Here is a 24,399-nt window from a genome sequence, read left to right as displayed (position 1 = left end):
GGAACATTTGACAAAATGTCCTCTTTAAGCATTTTCTTGGTCCTTCAGTGTGATTCTGTGGTATTCTTGGGCCAGAAGTCATTCATTTCAATAGGGTTAGCTGTCATCTGCGGGTTTTTTTTTAATTCATGTGAAGTCTGAGAACATATCCTCTGCAGATATGTGGGTTATAATTCTTTGATGCATGATTTGCTAGCAGATCCAGTGTTTAGTTATTCTATAGCAGAATAGCAGCATTGATTTGATGTGAACAGCAGAACTAGCTGGACCTCTGGCCCCCAAGTCCTCACATACATTTTTGTGCCAAATATTTTTGAAACCATCAATATTCTACCCATCTACAATTCTCCTTCTCCAGGGAAATGGTTTTGGCTTTTTTGAAAATATTCTTTCCATATCTAGTGGTGAGCCGAATGGCCCAGTAGTCGCATTTCCATAAAGTTATTTTATATAGTCACATCGGAATTCTTGGAGATAAATCTTGTGGCTGAATAGCATATTGATACATTCATGAAAAAGAAGTTTTCAGACCATTTACACAGGTCATTTCACAAAGCTATTGGACACGGAATTTTTTAAAAATTGACTGAAGTCATCTTAAGCGTGCAGACACACTTTACAAAGGCCAAATGTTTAAAGCAGAGGCAAGCAATTTGTCACCCAGCCACATATCATTGGACTGCAATCTCCATCATCCCCCATTATTAGTTAATGCTGGCTAGTACTGGATGGACCTCAATGACATTTTGGATGGCCTCACAAAGTGGTCACCCTGTTTCAAAATTGTATCAGGCAATCCTAGGCATGTGTTCTCAGATGCAATTTGCTGTTAAAGTTTCCCCCCCATATGCTTAGCTTGCTTGTCTTTTCCCAGTGTTTCCCGTGTCATATTCCAAGCCTCCTCTATTGTTTTGTCTCTACATCGGAACACGCACAAAAGGCCAGGCATTTCCTCCGCAAACCCATTTCCTCTGGAACTCGCAGCACACTTCATGTTTCCATTGTGGAGAAAGTAGAAACACACATCCTGTCTCTAAAGGCCTTCCTCCACCCAGCAATCCCAAGCCCCCTGGCCCACCCCACGCTCCCTTCATGGACACTGGGAACTCTCCACTGGATTGCCTTGACCTACAATACAGGTGTGTGAATCCCACATGGAATACTTCTAGGTAGAGCACATTCTCCGGGGATTTTATTTCTACACAATCCCTGATTCTGCATAATGAGATCTGCTTTCCTCCGTCTGTCTCTGTGTGTGGTTTGGGCAGTTTGGGCACAGCATGAAGGCAAAGGACAGAGTGGTTGGTTTTCCATGCATGGTTTTAATGCCTTATTTTTTTGGTTTGGGAGCAGTGAAAGCTCGAGAGCGTGGAGGAGTGGGGGGAATCAAAATGTGCTGCTTAATCAGATTAGGACGGATTTCTGCTGATGAATTAAAATCCTGAAAAGTAGTTACTAGGAGCTCAAGAGACTGGCAGGGAAGCTGGCTGGTAAGATGTTGCTATTTCAGGGAAACTGGGATGAAGTTAAATCATGTTTAAAAGTAAGTTCTTTTTTTGAGAGTGGAAAAAGGAGCTGGACTTTTCGGCATTAAAGAACATTTCTCAATCTAACTGAATCCCTCACACCCGTTCTTTCTCTCTCCCCCTGCTATAAAGCAACGATGCCAGCGATAAATATAGAGGACCTCAGTGAGAAGGAGAAACTGAAAATGGAAGTAGAACAGCTACGCAAAGAAGTCAAATTGGACAGGCAACCTGTGAGTACTCTTTGTGGTTTAATCCCTAGGTTTGGGAAGAGAGGCTCTTCTGGGATGTGCTCCTGTTTTCACCAGGACATCAAAGCTCTGCCATGCAGTTTATTTGGGTGGTGAGGTATGAAGACTACTTGTAAACAAAGCAATCTGGCAAAAGACTGGCTTGCATCATTAAAGGTACCCAGAAATGAGGCTCAGGTTGTTCTTGTAATTAAAATTACCGTTGCCAGAGATACTACCTGGAAAGCTAAAAGAAAGGATTGGATTTTCTAGAATTTCAAGACAGAAAACAAAAACTGAACCTCACCCTGATCTCTTCAGATACATAAGTCAAAGAAGTAGAGATGAAAGATGTGAGTTGTATTTCTTTGGGGAAACAGGTCCACCAGGCAGCACGAAACTGTGTATGGCAGTGAGCAACACTGGGATGGGTTTGCCTTGTTCTATTCTGGGAGAAAGGCGGAGTATCACTCCAATAAATAAATACTGTCTAGCTTTAAAAAAATTTTTAAAAAAACATTACAAGTACTGCTACTTAAAATTTGAATGAACCTGACTTAATTGTCTCCTCTTTTTCTTGTTTTCATGTTGACTTTCATTACATATATTTCTAATCAAAATATTATTACCATTGACCATAACTACGCCCTGATAGTTATGTGGTTATTGGCACTTGCAACTAAGGGCCCTTCCACACAGCCCTATATCCCAGAATATCAAGGCAGAAAATCCCACAATATTTGCTTTGAATTGGGTTATCTGAGGGCCCTTCCACACAGGCATATAACCCAGAATATCAAGGCAGAAAATCCCACAATATCTGCTTTGAACTGGTTATCTGAGTTCACACTGTCATATATTCCAGTTTAAAGCAGATAATCTGTATTTTATATGGTAGTGTGGAAGGGGCCTGAATCCACACTCAGATAATGTGGGATTTTCTGCCTTGATATTCTGGCATATAGAGCTGTCTGGAAGGGCCCTAAATGTTGCAGTGCAGAGTGCTTCTCTTCAGGATTTTAGCTAGATATATCCTTCCTAGGAATACTGTACCCTCTGATTGTTATGAATGAGAAGAGACAGTCATGATTAATTCTCTGTCATCCTACTTTTTCAGGGCCCTTCCACACAACCATATAACCCAGAATATCAAGGCATAAAATTCCACAATATCTGCTTTGAACTGGGTTATCCGAGTCCACACTGCCATATATTCCAGTTCAAAGCGGACGTGAGATTTTCTGCCTTGGTATTCTGTGTTATATGGCTGTGTGGAAGAACGCTCAGTTGCTTTTAAAATGTCATAGTTTCCTTCTCCTCTTCCCACTTTCTCCTTCTATCATCAGCTTACATCAGTTATTGAAAATTGAAATCAAAGTGCAAAAGGAGTTTGGGGAGAGGAGGTGGAGACAAAATCTTGCCTTTCCCTGTAGGCTCAGGCAAAACAAAGAGTTGCAGTTTCTCTTAGCTGTGGATTCTTCCTCATCTGCAACTTTTGCTATCATGAGTACACACCATGATGTTGCTTGACCCAGTTTTCATCAGAGAAATGTTGGAGGTACTTCATTACGTCCCACTCTCCCCACTGGTATTCCTCCCTCCCGGATCAGCTCATCAGCATTTCATGCATGCAAAGCATGCTCACGGGGTTGCTCTCCAGCTGTTTAGGTCAACTCCCACACCCACAACCTCTGCAAACTAGGTCTGCCAACACCTGCCCTTTTACACAGATTGTGCTGTTTGGACATAAAGATAAGGGTTTGAATAAATTTCTTATTACTAAGCAGAATGATTAATACAATCATTATTAGGCAACAATACTAGGGTAAATGTATATATCACAAAGATATGAAGTACATTTTGCAATGGAACTCAGGTGAGGGGCAGTTCTTCAAGGAAGAGGGGACAAAGGGTACATCTACGTTGTAACATTTATGCAGTTTCACACCAGTTTAACTGCAATGGCTCAATGCTGTGGAATCCTGGGAGCTGTATTTGCGCGAGGCATTACCACTCTTTGGCAGAGGACGCTAAAGACCTTGTAAAACCGCAACTCTCATGATGCCATAGTTGTCAAAGTGGTGTCAAACTGTATTAATTCTACAGTGCTAAATGCACCCAAAGGCCCCTTCTACACTGATATATAAAATCCAGATTATCTGCTTTGAACTGGATGATATGGCAGTGTACTCATGTAATCCAGTTCAAAAATGTGGATTATCTGCTTTGATAACTTGGATTTGGCAGTGTAGAAGGGGCCTTAGTCTCCCTTTACTCTGTCTTGAGGAGTAAACACAGCCAGTCAAGTACCTCGCATAGGATGGCCATACTACTTAATCTGTGGATGGCAAGGTGCAGTCTCCTAGAAGTGACTGGATCACAATTCCCATTATGCTCAGCCACCACAGCCTATGATCAAGAATGCTGGGATCTACAATCCAACATATGGAGGCTTCAAACTGCAGGAAAGAAGATTCCACCTGAACATTAGGAAGAACCTTCTCACTGTGAGGGCTGTTCGGCAATGGAACTCTCTGCCTCGGAGTGTGGTGGAGGCTCCTTCTTTGGAGGCTTTTAAGCAGAGGCTGGATGGCCATCTGTCAAGGGTGCTTTGAATGTGATTTTCCTGCTTCTTGGCAGGGGGTTGGACTGGATGGCCCATGAGGTCTCTTCCAACTCTATGATTCAATGATGATTTTGGTGGTGATAGCAATAGTGAGAGACAGCATGGTACATTGCCTTGAACATCAGGCTGCGATCTTGGAGGCCAGAGTTCAAATCCCCGCTCAGCTATACTTGGAGGAAGGGAAAGGCAAACCTGCTTTGAACAAATCTTGCCCAGAAAACCCTGTCTTAGGTTCACCTTAGAGGTGCCACAATTCAGAAATGTTTTGAAGGCACACAATCAGAACAACAAATAACAACACTAACATCATCTCATTTTTCCACTTTTATGGATCAGCATTTGCTGAACACAAACCTGATTGGTAATACTTTGATGGAAAACCACCAGGGGTCTCTAGTCACGGTTAGGAAAAGATTTCTTTGGCATTCAAGTGGCTCACAGTAATGAATTAAGCTCATTGGGTGGCTTTGGGCCAATTGTCCTCTCAGCCTCATAGACCTCATAGGATTGGCATTATGGGGAGGAAAGCCATGTATGCTGTCTTGAGCTCATTTACAGGAAAGCTAAGATGGAAATATAAATAATAATGACTAAATCATACAAATAAAAACAGACATTTAATTAAAGCATGAAAGGATCTCTATGACAAAATTAACAATAAAAATAAAATAAACAGCACTCTCTTCATCAACAAAACCACTTAAATGCAGAGACCTATTTAAAAAATTTTTTCCTGCTGGTGGGATGATGACAAACAGAGGGAGTATATCTCTCCTTCTTTGTCAGGGTGTTCTGGAGATTGGGAGCAACTATTAAGAAGGCTTTCTCATATCAGATTGAATAATATCAGCCAAGAATAATATCAGCAGCAAGAAAACCAGTCAGTCAGCACTGAATGACTTCTGAAAAAAAGGTGGCGGAGCCAGATAAATCCTAAGCAGGAAAGCATTTCACATTGTGACATGGCCATCTTGTTTGTGCATCAGTGGCCAAAAAACCCATATAGTGAAGTATTTTTGCACTTCTTGTGCATTTCTTGGGAGATTTCCATAGGCCACTGAGTAAAATTCAGATTAAGTGCTTTCAAATAATTACTGGCCTATGGCAACTCATAAGGAAACCTATCATAGGGCTTACTTGGCAAGATTTGTTCAGAAGAGGTTTGCAATTGCCCTTTTCTGAGGCTGAGAGGATGTGACTTGCCCAAGGTCAATCAGTGGATTTCATGATTCAGCAGGGGGTCAAACCAGGGTCTCCGGAGTTGTAGTCCAGTGCTCAAATCAGTACATTACAAAAAGTAGTGCTTGGAAATTCAGGACAGATAAAAAGAAGTATAAATTGTGACATTGAGTGACATATTGTATGGGAATGACTGGTAAGTTGGAAGAGAATTTGAGGCAAACCGGAAAAGGCAATGGGATACATTTATGTAGGTAGGCAATCAATAGTAATAATTCATGGTACCTTCAGCATCAGAGGCCGTAAACCTTTGAATGCTTTTGGCTAGAAATTACCTGGGAGAAGATGCTATTGCATGCATCATGTCTCATCATCCTCCAGCCAGCATACCCATGAATGTTGAATTGGGCTGGGAAGCATATTGGTCACAAAACAATGCAGAACAGAATTGGTGTTCTGTGCTCCACTTTGTTTGTAGCAGCATTTAAGCCCAGATCGAGTTGAGGAGGACACTTGCCATAAAGCTTATTAACCAGAGCTGAAGTTTTGTTCCCAAATGACAATTCCTAGAATCCTCCAGCTGTTATGGACACTTGGCGGCACTGATGGCCGGAGGGGAAGTTGCTCAAACTCTGGTCAGACTGGTCCAATCTGAATGTTATAAAGCCACCAGTGCCTATGGCAATGTCTACTTTATCCATGAAAGAACCCAGCTGGTAGAATGGTGGCTGCCTTAACACTCATGGGGAACCCACAGACTTTGAATCTAAGGTTGCATCCACCCAGCAGAATTATAGTAGTTTAACACTACATTAACTACAATTCATCAATGCTATAATGGTGTGGTGTCAAACTGCTATAATTCTGCAGTGCAGGTGGTCTCCAATTCTTCAGGCAGATAGATATGTGCTCTATGCCTAAAATGAGGCCAACAGGTTCTTGCCCCTAAGGAGGCAAGAACCTGGATTATATATTTCTCCCCTACCTTGTCTATCTATCTACTTTGTCATGAATTTATACCAGAGGGTTGTAGGAATACAGGCAGTCCTCAAGTTACAAATAAGATAGGTTTGTTCTTAAGTTGAATTTGTAAGTCAGAACAGGTACATTTTTACTCCAGCTATATATACATACATACATACATACATACATACATACATACATACATACATACATACATACAAAAAGCTTGGGTACCCTTATTTGAAAAAGGCCCAGATCCATCATTGGTGGGGTTCAGAATGCTCTCTGGATGTCAGGTGAATTACAATTCCCATGAGAGTGTGTCAGCCCCCCCCCCCCCCCAACCCTTCCAGTATGTTCAGTTGGTCACTAGGGTTCTATGTGCCAAGTTTGGTCCAAATCTGTCATCAATGCTGTTCAGAGTGCTTTTTGGATGCAGGGTGAACTATAACTTCCACCCTGGTGGGTCAGTCCCCCCACAAACCTCCCCAGTATGTTCTGTTGGTCCTGGGGTTCTGTGTGCCAAGTTTGGTCCAGATCCGTCATTAGTGGGGTTCAGAATGCTCTCTGCATGCAGGGTGAACTATAGCCCCTGCCACATACACACATACACATTTTCACTTTTATTATGTGTATAGATAGATAGATGTGTGTTGACACAAACACACACACAAGCTTTGCATAGCATAGGGCCTTCCCCTATGCTATCCAAATAGCAAAACGAACACCACAACCCTGTGGTGTTTGTTTTGCTATCTGTACCTTTGTTCAGAAAATTTCACCTCACTTCCTGTCATGATAGATTTTGGAAAATTTGGCTTGCTGTGGTTTGGTGAGAAAGCTTCAACGGAGACTCTTTTCCCCATCATAGCTTTTTCAGGACTGAATGTTCCTTCCTAATCGTAGATTTGTCTCATTTTCTGTTCTCACCACTGTTTGTGGGAGTCATTTGTAAGTTAGATGTTTGTAATTTGGGAACTGCCTGTATCCAGATATTCTGTCTCCAAGACCAAAATGGCCTGGACTGCTGCTGCCCCCCCCCCCCCCCCCCATTGCAGAACCACAGTTTTGGAATGACTGATACTTAAGGAACAAGGATTGACATCAGCCGGAGAGAGCTGATGACACAGCCCAAGCTAAAATACAGGCTATAATTACAGGCAAAGGGGAGGAGTGTGAACAGACTAATTATGGGGTATGTGAGCAAAAGGCTAAATCTGACGTTTTTTTATTGCTTAAGTACAAGAGGGCAAGGAGCCGAGGTGCAGCGGAGCATGCAAGGAACAAATAACCCGGTGATTGGGGAGTGGGGAAAGGAAATTGTGCACCAGTCAGAATTATGAATAGTGTGATAAAAATATTTTCATGATATAAACAATATGTTGCATTATCTTGACTACTGGATTGTGGACTACCAGTAGCTGGTTTTGCAAAAGCAAAGGGATTGCAATTGAAGATGAGTTCCTTCCTCCTCACAATCACTCCTTTACACATACCCCACATCCTACCGTGTTTCCCCAAAAATAAGACAGTGTCTTATATTATTTTTTGCTCCCAAAGATGTGCTAGGTCTTATTTTTAGGGGATGTCTTATTTTTTCCATGAAGAAGAATTCACATTTATTGTTGAACAAAAAAATGAACATTTATTCTATACTGTACAGTAGTTGTCATCACAAACCAACATAACCAAACCAGACAAACTATGACTCCTGTCAAGAATTTCTTGTTACTACTGTATAAATATAAACAATATAACATTTTAATATATTATTTTATTATTTCCATGTACAACTGGTATGTACATCAAGCAAGTTCTGGTGTTTTGTTTGGCTGGTGCCGGGCATGCTTCCAAACAAAAACTTTGCTAGGTCTTACTTTCGGGGGAGGCATTATATTTAGCAATTCAGCAAAACCTCTGCTAGGTCTTATTTTTTGGGGATGTCTTATTTTCGGGGAAACAGGGTAGCTTTCTCAGAACATTGTATGGCGGGATAGACAGCTATGCAAGGAGAGTGGGTCAATTTTCCTCCCTTACCGCATCGGCTCATTTCAGCACCCTCATTTTGGTCAATTTTCAACTAATTTTTAAATGTTTCTATGTGTTTTGGTGAGCTAGGGGGAAAGTTTGGAGAGTTTAAGAAGAAAATCATTGTGGTTTGAGCATATTTGAGCTTGCTTTGTAACAGCCCCCTTCAGCTCCTCCAATTTTGGGGGGCATTTGGCTTCCATGGGTTCAAGGGCTAAGTTTGAGATCCTATAGGCTGCACTTTCCCCACATTGACTTTATTTATGACAGGATTTATTTATTTACTACATTTATATCCCACCCTTCTCACCCTGAAGGGGACTCAAATTGACCTTATAAGTAGGCAACAATTCGATGCCGCATAACATGTATACAATAAAATAAATATATACATTAAAAAATAAACAGTTAAAAACATAACATTAAAATTTATTAAAATCACACAGTCCAAAATCATAATCCAAAGCCGTTCCAGTCATCATTTCACAATTCCGTGTTTGCTTATTGTACTGAAATTACTAAAATCTTGGTCCCATAACCATGTTTTTATTTTCTTCCTGAAGGTCAGGAGGGAGGGAGCTGATCTAATTTTGCTGGGGAGGGAGTTCCACAGGCGAGGGGCCACCACTGAGATGGCCCTGTCCCTCATGCCTCTAGGCAAAATTTAATTATACCCCATTTGTTTGAGATTTTGGCAGACTGATTACATTATATTTCTTTACCTAGGCATCAATTTCAACCATAGCATTATTAATTACAAATGCCCTTGCTGGTTTTCCCAGCTGTGGAAGCCCTTGTGAATGTAAGGATCCCTTCCACTGAAGTGTTAAGAGAACCTATAATTTCATTAGGATCATCCAACAGCAATGTAGATGGCTGAATATATACGGTAGTGACTTTTTACTAATGGCACTTGGGACATACTGCTTAGGCAGGGGTCTATAATTTGGTGGCAAAGCATATGTAGAAAGTCCCAGGTTCAGTTCCTGGTTCTTTTTCTCTTCCCCTTTCCCTCAGCAAATGCTGGCCATGATCCTCAGTAATCTGCAGGTCAAATAAGTGCAACCTGTTTTAAAACTTTCAAGATTCTTTAAAAACTCTCCAGATGTTTGTGTGGAATCAATAATCTAGGCACCATATCATTTTGGTTACTTGTTGGTCTCCTAACCTAATTTCAAGATTCTGTTTCCTTCCTTTAAATCCCTGAATGGCCTTCTACCTGAATACCTGGAGGCAGGTGTGGCCAAAGTGTGAGAGCATTCCTCACTATTGGCTATTCTGGTTGGAACTGCTGGGCCTTGCAATCAACCATTTCTGGAAAGTGACATGATTCCCATCCCTGTCTTTTGGACTGCTTTACCCCTTGATGTAAATTTTCCTGGAAGTAAGCCTTATTGTAGGTAACCACTAGGGCATAGTGGTTGTATTGTGGACTCTGGACATTTGGCTATCGAAATCCACTGGGCAATTTTAGGGGCAAATCTCACTTTCAGCCTCAGGGGAAGGAAGGCAATCCTTCTCTGAGCAGATCTTTGAAGAAAACCCCGTAATGAGTTCATCTTTGTAAATAAGTATGTTGAAATAACATCACAGAGCCCTGTTATATTCTATAGCACTTGTTTTTGGGTGCCTATATTTGTGCTATTAGTAGCTGGATAGATGAAATATAATATTTGTAGTCAAGGTACTGCTCATTTTTTTCTTTCATAGCAAAGGCCATGCTTTTTCAGAAGGCTTCTTGTCTTTGCTGCTATGGAATTATAATGAGCATGTCCTCGCTGCAATATAAACAATGTCTGCTATTTGTTCAATTAACCAGCTCTATTGAAACTTGCATTTTCCCAAAGACATTTTTTTTAAAAAACAGGCATATATGTGTGCACGCACATAGAACAAGCAAGAAACTGGTGGCATTGACCTGAACAAATGGGGAAAGTCAGAGGGCCACATTTGCCCCCAAGGAGACTATAGGTTCTTGAAAGAGGGAGGGAACTCCCAAATGTCTCTAGGGAGCTTGGAGGGCATATTCACCATGTTCCGAGTTTCCAAAAAATGCATTTCCTAGGCCTACATTGATCCACAGGACTTGCAACATGTGGCCAAAATGTACCCCGGATCCTCTATTAGACATTTTGGAAGCTTTGGTGGCAAAAAGAGAGATGTTTTTGAACAATTTTGCAAAAAAATATTTTTACCTGTGAAACTCCAGAGGTTTTGGAAATGCTCTCAACATCCCATATAGCAGTGGTTCTCAACCTGTGAGTCCCCAGATGTTTTGGTCTTCAACTCCCAGAAATCCTAACTGCTGGTAAACTGGCTGGGATTTCTGGGAGTTGTAGGCCAAAACACCTGAGGACCCACAGGTTGAGAATCAATGCCATATAGTGTTTCTATGATGCCTCTATGTGCACCATATGAGATATGGAGGGTATTTCCACTACACATAGATAGAAAAATATTTTTTGCCATTTTTTTCAAAATTATATAGATATAGCAATTAAAGTAGCATGAAACTGCATTAATTCAACAGTGTGGATGCATCCTAAGTCCCTGAACCTAAGGACATCTGGATCTGATTCAGTTTGCTCCCTTACTTATACCACTTTCTCTACATTTCTTTTGCCTAATTTTTAGCAGTGTTTGGAAGACAGACCAGTTCTGACAACACATTGATCTGCCAGCAGATTTCTCAAAATAAGGTGGCAGAAGAGATACCAAACATGTCTTTTAAAAGCCAAAATTGCACTGTTAGTCTGACTATTCAAACCTGGTTTCTTTCTTGTTTTTCTTCCCCCTTTAAGGTTTCTAAGTGTTCAGAAGAAATTAAAAATTACATTGAAGAAAGATCTGGAGACGATCCTCTGGTGAAAGGCATTCCTGAAGACAGAAATCCTTTTAAAGAGAAAGGAGGCTGCATAATTGCTTAGAGAGGAACAGGATTTAGGCAATTTTTGAAAGTGGCATAATAACAAAAACCCTTGAAGAACTAACTCAATTTATGTTCCAGTTTTTACCAAACCAATACAGATTTTTTTAAAAATGAGAATGGAATTATCTGCTTATAATTTCCTCCCTTGAAGCAAATTCTTGCTTAATGTATCACTAAATACATTCCTAGAAGCTGTTTCCTGCTTTTAAAATTTCCTGTGCTGCTCTCTGGTTTGAATAATGATAAAAAAAACTATTTGTACACCTATTTGTACCTATTTGTACAGTGTTATTTTTGAAAAGAAATTTCAAGATGCATAATTAAACATCTCGCCTGAACGTCTGTGCATGTGTGGGAAAAATATAGGATTTAACCTCAAAGTCAATTACAGTTAAACTGGTGTCAAACTGCATTAATTCTACAGCATAGAAGACTCCAATTCCAACAAACAGAAATCCCCCAGAATCATTTTCTGGAATTATTCATCCAGGAAAGGAAACTACTGCAAAGGAGTATCTTTAATGGCAACTACAAGAAATCCCACAGCCTGAATGATGATCACGCTGTGAATAGGATTCTGGGAACTGTAGTCCAAAAAAGTAACATTTTCAAACTCTGGTCCATGAATGGATACCTCTCTTTCATAACTATGCATACAGTCTCTACATTAAAGAAGCCTGAACTAAGTTAAAACTATGACTGCTGCATTGAGACATAGAAACAGCTTTAAAACATTATTTTAAAGACAAGTGCTTATAGCAATTGCACATTGCAAGCACTGTCAGAAGGATTTATTTCTTGATAAAATGCCTCTCCTAAGACAATGTTTTTAGATAAGATGTGTATCGCATAAAAGCAAAGGCAGTGTTCTTGTGCTAGAAATATTGAGAAGTATCCTTTTGCAAAAGCCTTGGAATTCTTCATGTAGCCAGAATGTGAGCAAGTGGAATGGGTATGACTTGGACAAGGGATTTAGCCTCCTCTGATAAAGAGTGCTGGCATTTCACTAATCTACAAATCCCAAGGTTCAATAGCATAGAGCCATGGTAGTTAAAGTGGTGCCATAGTACTGTATATGAATTCTACAGTGTAGATGCACCTTAGGATGCCAAGAGACAAGTTTCAAATCCCTCAGTAGTTGTGAGAAGTTAAGCAAGTTGTATTTGCTGAGAAAACTGGTTGAAATAAGCAAAATAGTTTCTGGGCAACAGCAGTCATGGGGGTTGACATTAGCAGAGGATCAGTGGCAGTGGTATCACACTGTGCAGAAGGAGACATTGTAAAACCTTTTTTCTAATGTTTTTAGCATGTGAAAACCCCATGATGTGATAATCCAAAATGAAACAAGAGACAGTGCCAAAATATGAAACTCCCAGGTCAGAAGGCATTCAATGCACTACTCTGGTACAGCAAAAGACAAGAGGACAAACAACTAAGAGTAGCGCCACAGGCAAGGACACAGTTGGACTCAAGCAAAAAGAACATTCTGCTGTTGACATGTCCAGATGCGAAAGGAAAGTCGAAACCTACACAACGGGTATTATACGAAGATGATGGAATGTGAGACGCATAAATCAGGGGAAGCTAGTAAATCAAGAAAGGGAGAAACATGACCATACTTGGGGTGAGCAAGCTAAAGTGGGCAGGAATGGAGTATTTGTAGTCTGAAAATTACATAATTACACAGTGAAATAAAAATTACTCAGGAAATGAAAATCTAAGAAGAAATGGGTGATGGTAGAGATTTAGGACTATCACATGAGGCTGGTAAATTGCAATTACAACAGAATATCATTTATGACAATGTTGCGTCTCCTATGCTGGTTTGCATTTGAATCAGGCATGGTCAAACGTGGGCCCTCCAGGTGTTTTGGACTCCAACTCCCACAATTCCTAACAGCCTACCGGCTGTTAGGAATTGTGGGAGTTGAAGTCCAAAACACCTGAAGGGCCTACGTTTGCCCATTCCTGATTTAAATCATTGTTGAAATGCACTTTTCCCCAATATTGCTGCTTGATTCTCTTCCTCACCTTGGTCTCCCTCTCCCTTGCTGCCTTCCTAAGGAGGCTGCGGTTGGTTTTTATGTGCAGAAAAATCAATGGTATTCCCTGCAGTAACTTATGGATGTGAGAGCTGGACCATAAGGAAGGCTCAGCAAAGGAAGATAGACGCTTTTGAACTGTGATGTTGGAGGAAAATCCTGAGAGTGCCTTGGACCGCAAGAAGATCCAACCAGTCCATACTCCAGAAAATAATGCCCTGCTGCTCACTGGAGGGAAGGATATTAGAGGCAAAGATGAAGTACTTGGGTCACATAATGAGAAGAGAGGAAAGCTTGGAGAAGATAATGATGCTGGGGAAAATGGAAGGAAAAAGGAAGAGGGGCCAACCAAGGGCAAGATGGATGGTATCCTTGAAGCAACTGACTTGACCTTGAAGGACATGTGGGTGGTGACAGCTGACAGGGTGCTCTGGTGTGGGCTGGTCCATGAGGTCACGAAGAGTTGGAAGCAACTGAACAAATAAACAATAACAAAGTACTGAAATTAGTGTGTGTCTTACATCTTAGAATCAAAGAAACACAGTATATCTTTATAGCGGTGGAAACATACATTTTACAAAGAGAAAAAAAGTGGGAGGGAGACAAGAGCAAAATAAGAAAACAGAGAACCTGGAGGGGTGAAGAGAAGAAAAGGCAGGGACACAACAGCAAACAAGTGTGATACGTAGTGATTATTTTCCAAACTGGTGTGTTGTCAATATGTTCCTATTTGCTTTAGCAATGTGGTTACTGATGTGATAAAAGGCTGTTGTGGTAAAAGTCCAGAGTAAAAACACTCAAAGAATATGAGCCCTCCCACACAGCCCTATAACCCAGAACATCAAGGCAGAACATCTCACAATATCTGCTTTGAACTGGGTTATCTGAGTCCACACTGCCATATATTCCAGTTCAAAGCAGATAATGTGGGATTTTCTGTCTTGATGTTCTGGGTTATAGGGCTGTGTGGAAGGGCCCTATATGAATGAATAACATCAATAAGGCCCCTTCCACACAGCTGAATAAAATCCCACTTTATCTGCTTTGAACTGGAATATATGGCAGTGTGGAATCGCATAACCCAGTTCAAAGCAGATATTGTGTTGGAGGTCCCGGTGGATTAGTGGGTCAAAGCCTTGTGACTTGAAGGTTGGGCTGCTGACCTGAAAGCTGCCAGGTTCGAATCCCACCCGGGGAGAGCGCGGATGAGCTCCCTCTATCAGCTCCAGCTCTATGCGGGGACATGAGAGAAGACTCCCACAAGGATGGTAAAAACATCAAAACATCCGGGCGTCCCCTGGGCAACATCCTTGCAGACGGCCAATTCTCTCACTCCAGAAGCGACTTGCAGTTTCTCAAGTCGCTCCTGACACGAAAAAAAGCAGATATTGTGGGATTTTCTATCTTAAAATTTATAGAATCATAGAGTCGGAAGAGACCTCATGGGCCATCCAGTCCAACCCCCTGCCAAGAAGCAGGGAATCGCATTCAAAGCACCCCCGACAGATGGCCATCCAGCCTCTGCTTATACTGGGTTATATGACTGTGTGGGAGGGCCCTAAGATTAAAGTGGGATTTACTTGCATTAATTCTGTAGTGTAGACGCACCCTTAAAACTCCGGTCTGCCCTCATCCCGCAGTGGTGAACACACACACCTTCTGCTCGGGGACCGTCCCCAAAGTTTGCAAAACTTTGCCAGGAGAAAACTTCCGCCCGGAGAGAGGCTGGGACTTTGCATAGTCGCCAGCCCCAATGCCTGCCTTCTGACCCCAACTGCGCATGCTCCCTGCAGACCCCAAAACCATGGCTCTGCGGCACCTTTTCCTGCTCCAGGAGCGCGCCAAGTTGTTGGCCCCGGCTTTGCGCGCCAATTACGCGACTTGGCGCCTTTCGCACAGTTTACGCGACCAAACGCAGAGCAGCAGCGCCCCGGCCCGAGACCACCCCATCTACACAGAGGAGCATTTCGCCCTGAGAGATTCTCTGAGGAAGGTATTAGGGGGAACGGGGAGAGGGCAGAGTTGCGCCCGGGGTTTGTTGTTGTGCCAGGACTGTCCATTACTTTGGGACAAAAACACTCCCTCCCTTCTCTGGAGGAATCACATACTTCCCATTTGGGTGAAAGGTTAACTACACTCTCAGGGCCCTTCTGGACAGGCCTATATTCCAGGATCTGATCCCAGGTTTTCTGCTTTAAACTGGATTATACGAGTCCGCACTGATAATCAGGAACAAACAGAAAACCTGGGATCAGATCCTGGGATATAGGACCTGTCTGGAAGGGCCCTCCAGCTTCCTCTAAGTAGGCTTTGCAAAAATTATTGAGTTCAATGCAGGTGGGAAAAACATACCTGAATTTCACTTCTCTGGCCCCTTCTACATTGCCCTGTATCCCAGGATCAGATCCCACATTATCTACTTTAAACTGGATTATAAGAGTCTCCACTGCCAGGTAATAATTAGTATCATTTGATACACAACAAGATTAGTACACTATGCTGGCTGTTGTATTGGATCTCACTTCAGACACTTCCCAAGTGGCTAGGGCTGTGTGATGTATCGGTGAATTGTGTACAGATCCGAGTAGGGTGGCCTTTTGTAGCTGACAGATGGTAATTTTGTCAGTGCCAGTTGTTTTTAAGTGCAGGCCAAGGGCCTCCGGTGGCGAAGTGTGTTAAAGCGCTGAGCTGCTGAGCTTGCGGATCAAAAGTTTCCAGGTTCAAATTCTGGGAGCGGAATGAGCTCCTGCTGTTAGCCCCAGCTTCTGCCAACCTAACAGTTCGGAAACATGCAAATGTGAGTAGATCAATAGGTACTGCTCTGGTGGGAAGGTAACGGCGCTCCATGCAGTCAAGCCGGCCACATGACCTGGAGATGTCTATGGACAACGCCGGCTCTTCGGCTTAGAAATGGAGATGAGCACCAACCCCCAGAGTCGGTCACGACTGGACTTAACGTCAGAGGAAACCTTTACCTTTTAAGGTCTTTAGGCACTGCACCCAGTGTGCCCATCACCACTGGGACCACCTTCACTGGCTTGTTCCAGAGTCTTTGCAGTTCGATCTTTAAATCCTCATATCTTGTAAGCTTTTCCAGTTGCTTTTCATGGATTCTGCTGTCACCTGGGATTGCAGCATTGATGATCCATACTTTGTTTTTTAACATGATTGTGAGGGTCAGGAGTATTGTGCTCCAAAACTCTGTCAGTCAGAATTCAGAAGTCCCAAGGCCCTCCCACACAGCCCTATATCCCAGAATATCAAGGCAGAAAATCCTACAATATCTACTTTGAACAGGGTTATCTGAGTCCATACTCAGCTAATGTGGGATTTTCTGCCATGATATTCTGGGATATAGGGCTGTGCAGAAGGGCCTCCAGAGTAGTTTTACATGTTCATTTTCTGTAACTGTTTCAGTCTTGTGATCCCACCAGTTCTTTGTCACAGGCAGATGGTATTTGTGGCACAAGTTCCAACGGATCATCTGAGCAACAGGATTATGCCTCTGCTTGTAGTCCGTCTGTGCGATTTTCTTGCAGCAGCTGAATATGTGATCCATCGTTTTATCTACTTCCTTGCATAATCTACATTTGGTATCTGTAGTCGACTTTTCAGTTCTGGCTTTGATGGCATTTATTCTAATTGCTTGTTCTTGTGCTGCAAGAGTAAGCCCCTCAGTCTATTTTTTTCAAAATTCCAATAATAATAATAATAATATCCGAAAATACATCACACAGTCCTAGACACTTGGGAAGTGTTCAACTTGTGATTTTGTGAAACAAAATCCAGCATATCTTATCTTGTTTGCTGTGTCATATAATAATAATAATAATAATAATAATAATAATAATAGTAATAATACTTTATTTTTATCCTGTTTTTCTCCCAAATCGGGACTCAAAGCAGCTAACAATGTAAACAAAACATATCATACATAAAAAAACATAACCAACAGATCAAAACATATCTGATAAAATTATAATCCCGCAACACATGTAATCTTGGATAAATAGATAATCTGAGATCAGATACTGGAATATAGAGGCAGTGTGGAAGTGGCCTTCCTTTTACTTTTGAATTCATATTTTCCCATGATAAATACTTTTGACTTGCATCTTAGGCCCCTTCTACACTGCCATATGAAATCCAAATTATCTGCTTTGAACTGGATTGTATGGCAGTGTAGAAGGGGCCATATTACTCAGAATAGCAAGGCAGATAATCCACAGTATCTGCTTTAAACTGGGTTATCTGAGTCCACACTGCCATATAATCCAGTTCAAAGTGGATTTTGTACAGCTGGTTGGAAGGGGCCTTAGATTCCTCCTGTGGATAGCAGTCAAGAACAAAGGGAATTCATCTTTGCGGTCAAGGCAATTGTCTTCCTGGTGCCCAGAGCAGAGCTTTCCAAACATTGCGTGTTGGTGGCACACTTTGGAAACGTGTACCATTTCACGACACACTACTGTATCCCATTTGAAAATACTGCCTTTCAATCAGGATGTATCCTATATTTTTAAGGGCTGGATGCGACTATAGTCAGATGGGATGCATACTGATCCTATCACACCCAATTACTTCGGTCCTTAAATTTAGAAAATACTGTGCTTTGACTCATCACACAACAGAAGACTGGGGCCCCCTCCACACAGCTGAATAAAATCCCACATTATCTGCTATCTGAACTAGACTGAAGATATATGGGGTCTGGTTACTTGTGTAAAATATGTTAGGGACCTCATCACACTAGAGTTTGAATCCACTTTAGGGATGGGTCTTTAAACAGCGCACAGCCAGGCCTCACCAAACTACAAACTCTGCAGGAGGCAGAAACCAGATTTAAAGTGAATAAATGCTCAAGTGTGGTGAGGCTACAGGAAATGTTTCCTTTTTGGAGGCCTGCATTGAGAATTTCTGCTTGACACTTTTGACTAATATCTTAATAATATAAGGAGTGTGTGGTCATATTTCCCAATGCCATATATCTTGTGCTGAACCGAGGCATGGACAATAATCTAAATGAGATTTCTTTCCCAGTTCTATTTGTGTCTCCCATTGGTCACATTTTGGGGTTCAAAAGGTAAAAGCCCATAATACTGTGGGAAAGTCCTCCAAATTTTTGATCATTGCAGTTGTCTTCATATATATAGCGCCTATTGCCCAGCCCTGAGAAAATGCCTAGTTGCAAAAGGTATGCCTTGCCAAACTGATTGAGTCAAATGGAGGTCAAAGAAAACATGCCTGAACTTCACATCACCTTTCTTCCTTTGAACTTTTTATGTTACCATTATAAATACTTTCTTTGGCTCCCTGTATTCAGCAGAAAAGAGCAGAGGAAGTTCATTACAGCTATTGGTCAAGGCAGTTGTCTTCTTGTGTTATCTTTCTTGTCCTATGGTCCTGCTTCTCATTGTCTCCAAAAAGGAGGCTGATATTTGTATTCCTATTTTACTATGACTCTTGTCTGTATGTCTCTTAGTCCTCTAGTGATCTTTGCTAAATGAAACGGAATCCAGATTTTTCAGGATTTCCAAAACCAGAGAAATGTTAGCCAATGGGAGCATTGCCTTAATTTAGAGATATGAAGAATTTGTGCATTTTTTTTCATTTGTAACAAGTACGTGTCTTGACTTGTTAAGAGAGCTCATTAAAGAATTCATTTTCAGGACTTCTTTGTGCAAAAAGTTTGTTGTTGTTTTTCTGGGTGGAAAACAATGTACACTGGAGTTTTGCAGTAAAATGCTTTTCTTTCTTTCTTACCTTTTACTTCCCGACCTGTGGGATAACATTAAAATGCAGAAAAACTTTGGTAATCTGGTCTGGGAGGAAGGACACATTTGAAATCATTTACCTTTGTATGCGAGAATGAAATCATCAAAATGAGCATCTCTATCTTACTTGAGAAGCATGGCAGTCCAAGGATATTAATCTAAGGCAAGTGCAGATAAACACAACAGATTGGATCCAGACAGTCCTATTTATAGGTCTGTTGAAATCAGTGATGTTTAAATTACTTATTGATTTCAGTTGTCCTATCCAAACATTGCCACATTTTGACTCTATGGATATATATATATATTTTTGCCTTCAGCAACTTACACTTTAGCTCAACTATGAACTAACTGCAAAATGGGCAATTGCATGGCCATTTATATGAGGGAGAATGATGTTTGGTTCACATGTGCAAAAAGTAGTTTTGAATTAGGTACTTTCAGGACCATTCAGCTGCATGGTCTTGAGAGTAGATTCAAATGATCAGAAAAAAGGTGTTTAATCAGCTACTCCATATTCCTAAATTCTACATCCATGGCTTTAAAATATTTGTAAAAAACCAACCAAAATTAAAATCTTGATTTTTTTTCCATTTTATATATGGGACACCAGTTTATTATGCCATTGTATATAATATAACATGAACATCCACAAACCTTGGTATCATTTGGATGTTTGTGTCCTTGAACCAGATTTTAAGTGACTGTACAGTTGATAGTCTAAATAACTAGCAAACACCTTGGTAAGATATACTGTCTGCATCCATTGTCCCTATCAGACATTGGTGTTAATATTAGCTTTTTAAAGTCTTTATATTATAGTCAAAGAATTGAATTTGGTTCTATGTGTGTTTTTATTCTTATTGTTCCCTTCTACACCGCCATATAGAATCCTGTTGATCTGCTTTGAATGGATTATATAGAAGAGGCCATTGTCTATCCCTTCATTAATTAAAGGGCAGACATCATATATTGTTTTGTCACAAGTATATCCAAAATTATCTTTCCTGGCATAGCAGGACACAGTTGATATTGTAATTCAGATGCTCTCTATTTATTTTGATCTCAGAATATAATTAATTATCTTTCTTGTACAAAAATGTAATTCCCAGACTTGGTTTCCTTGGCTCTTATTTTACAGGTGCCCAAGTAGAGTTCTCAGATACAAATAGTACTTCAGTGATTTTTCAATTAGGTTTCCAAAAATCTGTAAGAGTACTTATGCAACCAGTTTTCAAAAAATATGCCAGGTCACTTCTCAAAATACACTCCTCAACTCAAACAGGTTTGAAAACAGACATAAATAGTATGTGCAATTATTAGTAATTATGGATAAGAGACCGTGCTTGCAGTAAAAGAAAGATACTACAGTTATGGTCACCTCTCATTCATGACTATACGTTTAATAACATATAGATGATTATCTCACATTTGCTTCAGAAAGAAAGAGTTAACGAAGGATGATTGAGTAGCCTTAAGAGAGATATAGGAAAATCATCATAATTTTGCTTTACTACTTGAAAGATAAATCATTAAACTACAGCAGGGGTCTATGACCTTTTGGACTCTGTTTACCAGAAACTCCACCTAGTATAGTGTTGGATTCTTGGAACTGTAGTAAAAAAAAAAAACCCACAATTTTCTGAGCTCTTTAGAAATCAATTGTTGAACAATAAGAAAACCAATTCCCTACCATATTGGTAATTGATTCATGTTTACTATAGGAGTAAGTGTATTGGTAAACCCAAGGAACAATACCTCTTGTGTCACCAGAATGCATTCTTTCAAAACCTAATCACTGTGAAAATGAAGAATTACAGTAGGACCCCAAGATCCACAACTTATGGTTACATTCCCAGATTTATTACAATCAGAGTAGCGGATAATAGTGAACCGTACCCCACAAATACCCCAAATTCCTATATACTTCCAGTGGAGGATATAGGAAATGCCTATTGAGTTCACTTTCTAGGCATCACTAGGTCTTCCAGCAAAACTCAATGGTCAAGTCCTGATGGAAGCATTGAGTCACACTGTGGGACCTAGGAAATGCCTAGAGAAGATATATTTTGTCAGATGTGGGTAAATGAAGCAGCAGGCACCAGTCTTTCAGATTGGTTGTACTTTATATACAGCAGCAGTACTAATGTACAAAGCTTGAAACATAGATCTTTGTGTAACCTGAGGATTGTTAACTTTTCTCCTATGTTGGAGGGAAAAATAGATAAAAGAGATAAAAGAAGACGGGATTGCCTTCATGATATTTCTGAGTGGGTGAGAGCAGTACAAACAATGTAAGATGATGGATAATATCCATTCCCACTATATCACGTTATTTAACAAAATTGAAGTGATAGGGTTTGGACTCTATTGACGTTTCAGGCCAAATACATGCACTAGTCTGCAATTCATATTCTATGTTTGATTACCCATCCCTTGATTGCTATTTGGAGGCCAGAAATGGTTTCCTCTTCCTTCTGTTTTATATTTATTTCATACCTATTTGATTGTAAATGGGAAAGCAGGAACTAACATATATTGTGATCACCATAAAGGACCTGGGTTTGCCCATGCCTGCTCTAGCCTAAAAGTGGGCAACATAGACCCCTCCATATGTGTTTACTCGCCATTAGGGGGTTGCTTACGTGCTCCAGATATATTGGCATATCCAAGGGGGCATCTACACTGTAGAATTAATGCCATTTAACACCATTTTAATTGCCTTGGCTTAATGCTGCATCATATGGGAATTGTAGTTTGGTAAGGCACCAGTAGTCTTTAATAGAAAAGGCTGAAGACCTTGTAATATTACAACACCCATGATTCCATAGCACTGCACCATTAAAGTGGTGTCAAATTGCATTAATCCTACAAAGTAGATGGATTCTTATTTTGTCTTATTTACATTGATTTGCAGCAGCTGTCCAAGGCTTCAAACTGAAAGGTTTCTAAGGGCCCTTCCAGACAGGCCCTATATCCCAGGATCTGATCCCAGGTTTTCTGTTTGTCCCAGAATCTGGCAGTGTGGACTCATATACTCCAATTTAAAGCAGAAAACCTGGAATCAGATCCTGGGATATAGGGCCTGTCTGGAAGGGGCCTAAGGCACCTTCTACACTACCCTATATCCCAGGATCTGATTCAAGATTATCTAATGTAAATTAGATTATATGTGTCTCTACTGCCAAATAATTTGGGATAAGAAGGTAATCTGGGATAAGAAGATAATCTGGGATAAGATCTTGAAACATAAGGGTGGTATGAAAGGGCCCATTAGCCATACACAAAAAAGGCAGGATTTGAACCCGGGACATTCTGTATATGGGAAATTTGCTCAGCCACTGAACTGTAGATTTTCTTTCTACTATGTCTTGCTAAATCCTAAATACCATTAACATAGAGGGAGGGGAACAGTTTGTCCATTGGGTTGTACATGTTTATATATTCCTCGTGGGAGCTTGCCATATGATGGTACTATACCTCAAAAAGAAAGTCAAGTTTGACTTTTTTCCCTCTACTTGATTACAAGGTAAACACAGCACAGAAGCAATTAACAATCCACTTTAATCAAGTCACAGAACATAATGATGTAGGAATAGTGTAGGAGGAATTGATGACTTCTTTCTGATATAAAGCAGTTTTTTGCCTTTTCAAAGTGTCTCCAGAGAAACTCCACAGGACACATTCAATCCTGGGAAATTTGAAAAGTGACTGTATGTTTATTTCCAGATGTAGTTGTTATCATGGCAGGCATAGCAACATGAGGTAAGTTTAGGAGTGAAGGGAAAGATTGCAGGGGTTGTTATGAATTTTTTTCTATTTTGAGGTACATCTTTGATTTTTATGAAGGAAAAGGACAGAGTTCTGAAAGGCAGTGACTTTGTGATTAAAAGCCTAATGTTTGTTCTTATTAGCCTTGAAAAAAATGCATTTAGAATGCTAGTATGAAGTTGTATTCTATAAGAATACAACCTATGTACAAAGGGACCATCAGCCCTTCATATATTTAGAGCTGTGCCTTTACATTGTGTTAAATTGGGCATGAGTCTATGAGATAAGAAAGATAGTCCACATTATCTGCTTTAAACTGGATTATATGAGTCAACATTGCCATATAATCCAGTACAAAGCAGATAATCTGGATTTTATATGGCAGTGTAGAAGGGGCCTTATATAATCCGGTTCAAAGAAGATATTGTGGATTATCTGCCTTGATATTCTGGGTGATATGACCTTAGAAAAGCTTCCTGGATGCTGAATTTCTAGTTTCTATGCAGCACACAGTAGTCTCTTGTCTGTACTGTAAATCAAATTTCACTTTAGCAGAAGATACCATTTGGTAAAAATCAAGTATCCTAGTTCTTGCAGATGCTGTTATTTAGAAGGGGGAAAACTGCCCCGTTGGATGATGCTCTGAGCAAAAGTGTTCCTTTTGGGAAGGTTCAAATGAAAGAGGACTGTTCAGTTAAAGCTTCTTTCAGTTTGAGAATCAAGGTCTGTTCTACTGTGTATTCAGGCTCATTTATGATGATGCAGTTTATTGAAAGCATTGCCCTTGATTATGAATACGAATTGCTTGCTACCTGCTTAAATGGGGTGGAAGTAGAGGCTAGAAAAGTCCCAAGGGGTTCTGAATTACAGGGTTGCACCTGTGTGTGCCAAACATTTGCCAAAACCTGCAGGATGTTATTAACCTGAATGCAAAGCAAAACAGAAGGAAGCCTACTGAGACCGAAACCGTCAGCTGTTTATAGGCATTACAATATGTTGTATTTCATTTTATAATGAGAAGCTTAATCCTCAGCATCTTCAAGCGGTACCAGCTGCTGATTTAGGTCTGCCGAAGCTAATTGGACTGAAACAGTTTAAATCAGTTGGGTGGGTCTCATGTAGCACCCCCCCCCCCCCGGTTTGCTGTGGAGTTGCAATCCCCAACATCCCTAGCCAATGGAGATTAATGTTAGGAGTTCCATTGAACAACATCTGGAGAGACACATGATGCCACCCACTTGTTTAAATGAACACCTCCATATCAGATTTGCTTCTTGCACTGCTGTAGTTTTACAATGAGACCTTCTTACATTTCTCACCCTTTCCTTTTCTCC

At 40.7% G+C, this 24,399-nt stretch overlaps 2 protein-coding genes across 6 annotated transcripts in view; both read left to right on the top strand.

Moving 5' to 3' along the window:
* Positions 1-983: 983 nt before the first annotated feature.
* On the top strand, positions 984-11,819 carry LOC100568050 (guanine nucleotide-binding protein G(I)/G(S)/G(O) subunit gamma-11). Of its 5 annotated transcripts, none has more exons than XM_003221982.4 (3): positions 984-1,139; positions 1,659-1,759; positions 11,354-11,819. In XM_003221982.4, exons 2-3 carry the CDS (start codon positions 1,664-1,666, stop codon positions 11,477-11,479), a joined length of 222 nt encoding a protein of 73 aa, XP_003222030.1. In that variant the 5' UTR covers positions 984-1,139; positions 1,659-1,663; the 3' UTR covers positions 11,480-11,819. The 5 variants fall into 5 exon arrangements, with proteins under 5 accessions (XP_003222030.1, XP_008110740.1, XP_008110739.1 ...); XM_008112533.3 differs by having other exon boundaries at positions 1,095-1,169; XM_008112532.3 differs by lacking the exon at positions 984-1,139 and adding an exon at positions 1,177-1,301.
* Positions 11,820-15,279: 3,460 nt separating this feature from the next.
* Positions 15,280-24,399, top strand: part of LOC100559794 (probable acyl-CoA dehydrogenase 6) — a 42,555-nt gene continuing 33,435 nt past the window's right edge. Inside the window, exon 1 of the mRNA XM_003222112.4 lies at positions 15,280-15,516. Within this exon, the coding sequence (XP_003222160.3) occupies positions 15,304-15,516 (213 nt within the window). The 5' untranslated portion in view covers positions 15,280-15,303. The remainder of the gene's footprint in view (positions 15,517-24,399) is intronic.

This window comes from Anolis carolinensis, chromosome 6 (genome assembly GCF_035594765.1).
Source record: "Anolis carolinensis isolate JA03-04 chromosome 6, rAnoCar3.1.pri, whole genome shotgun sequence".
In the NCBI taxonomy this organism is placed as follows: domain Eukaryota; kingdom Metazoa; phylum Chordata; class Lepidosauria; order Squamata; family Dactyloidae; genus Anolis; species Anolis carolinensis.
The sequence above is the reverse complement of the archived record's forward strand: the minus strand, read 5'-3'. Positions and strand labels throughout refer to the sequence as shown.

Bases quoted from the DNA above. Each gene is read 5' to 3' on its own strand.
- LOC100568050 (XM_008112532.3), top strand. From the start codon at position 1,223: ATGAGATCTGCTTTCCTCCGTCTGTCTCTGTGTGTGGTTTGGGCAGTT. The intron at 1,302-1,658 runs GTTGGTTTTCCA...CCTGCTATAAAG, and splicing joins TGAAGGCAAAGGACAGAGTG to CAACGATGCCAGCGATAAAT. The intron at 1,760-11,353 runs GTGAGTACTCTT...TCCCCCTTTAAG, and splicing joins TCAAATTGGACAGGCAACCT to GTTTCTAAGTGTTCAGAAGA.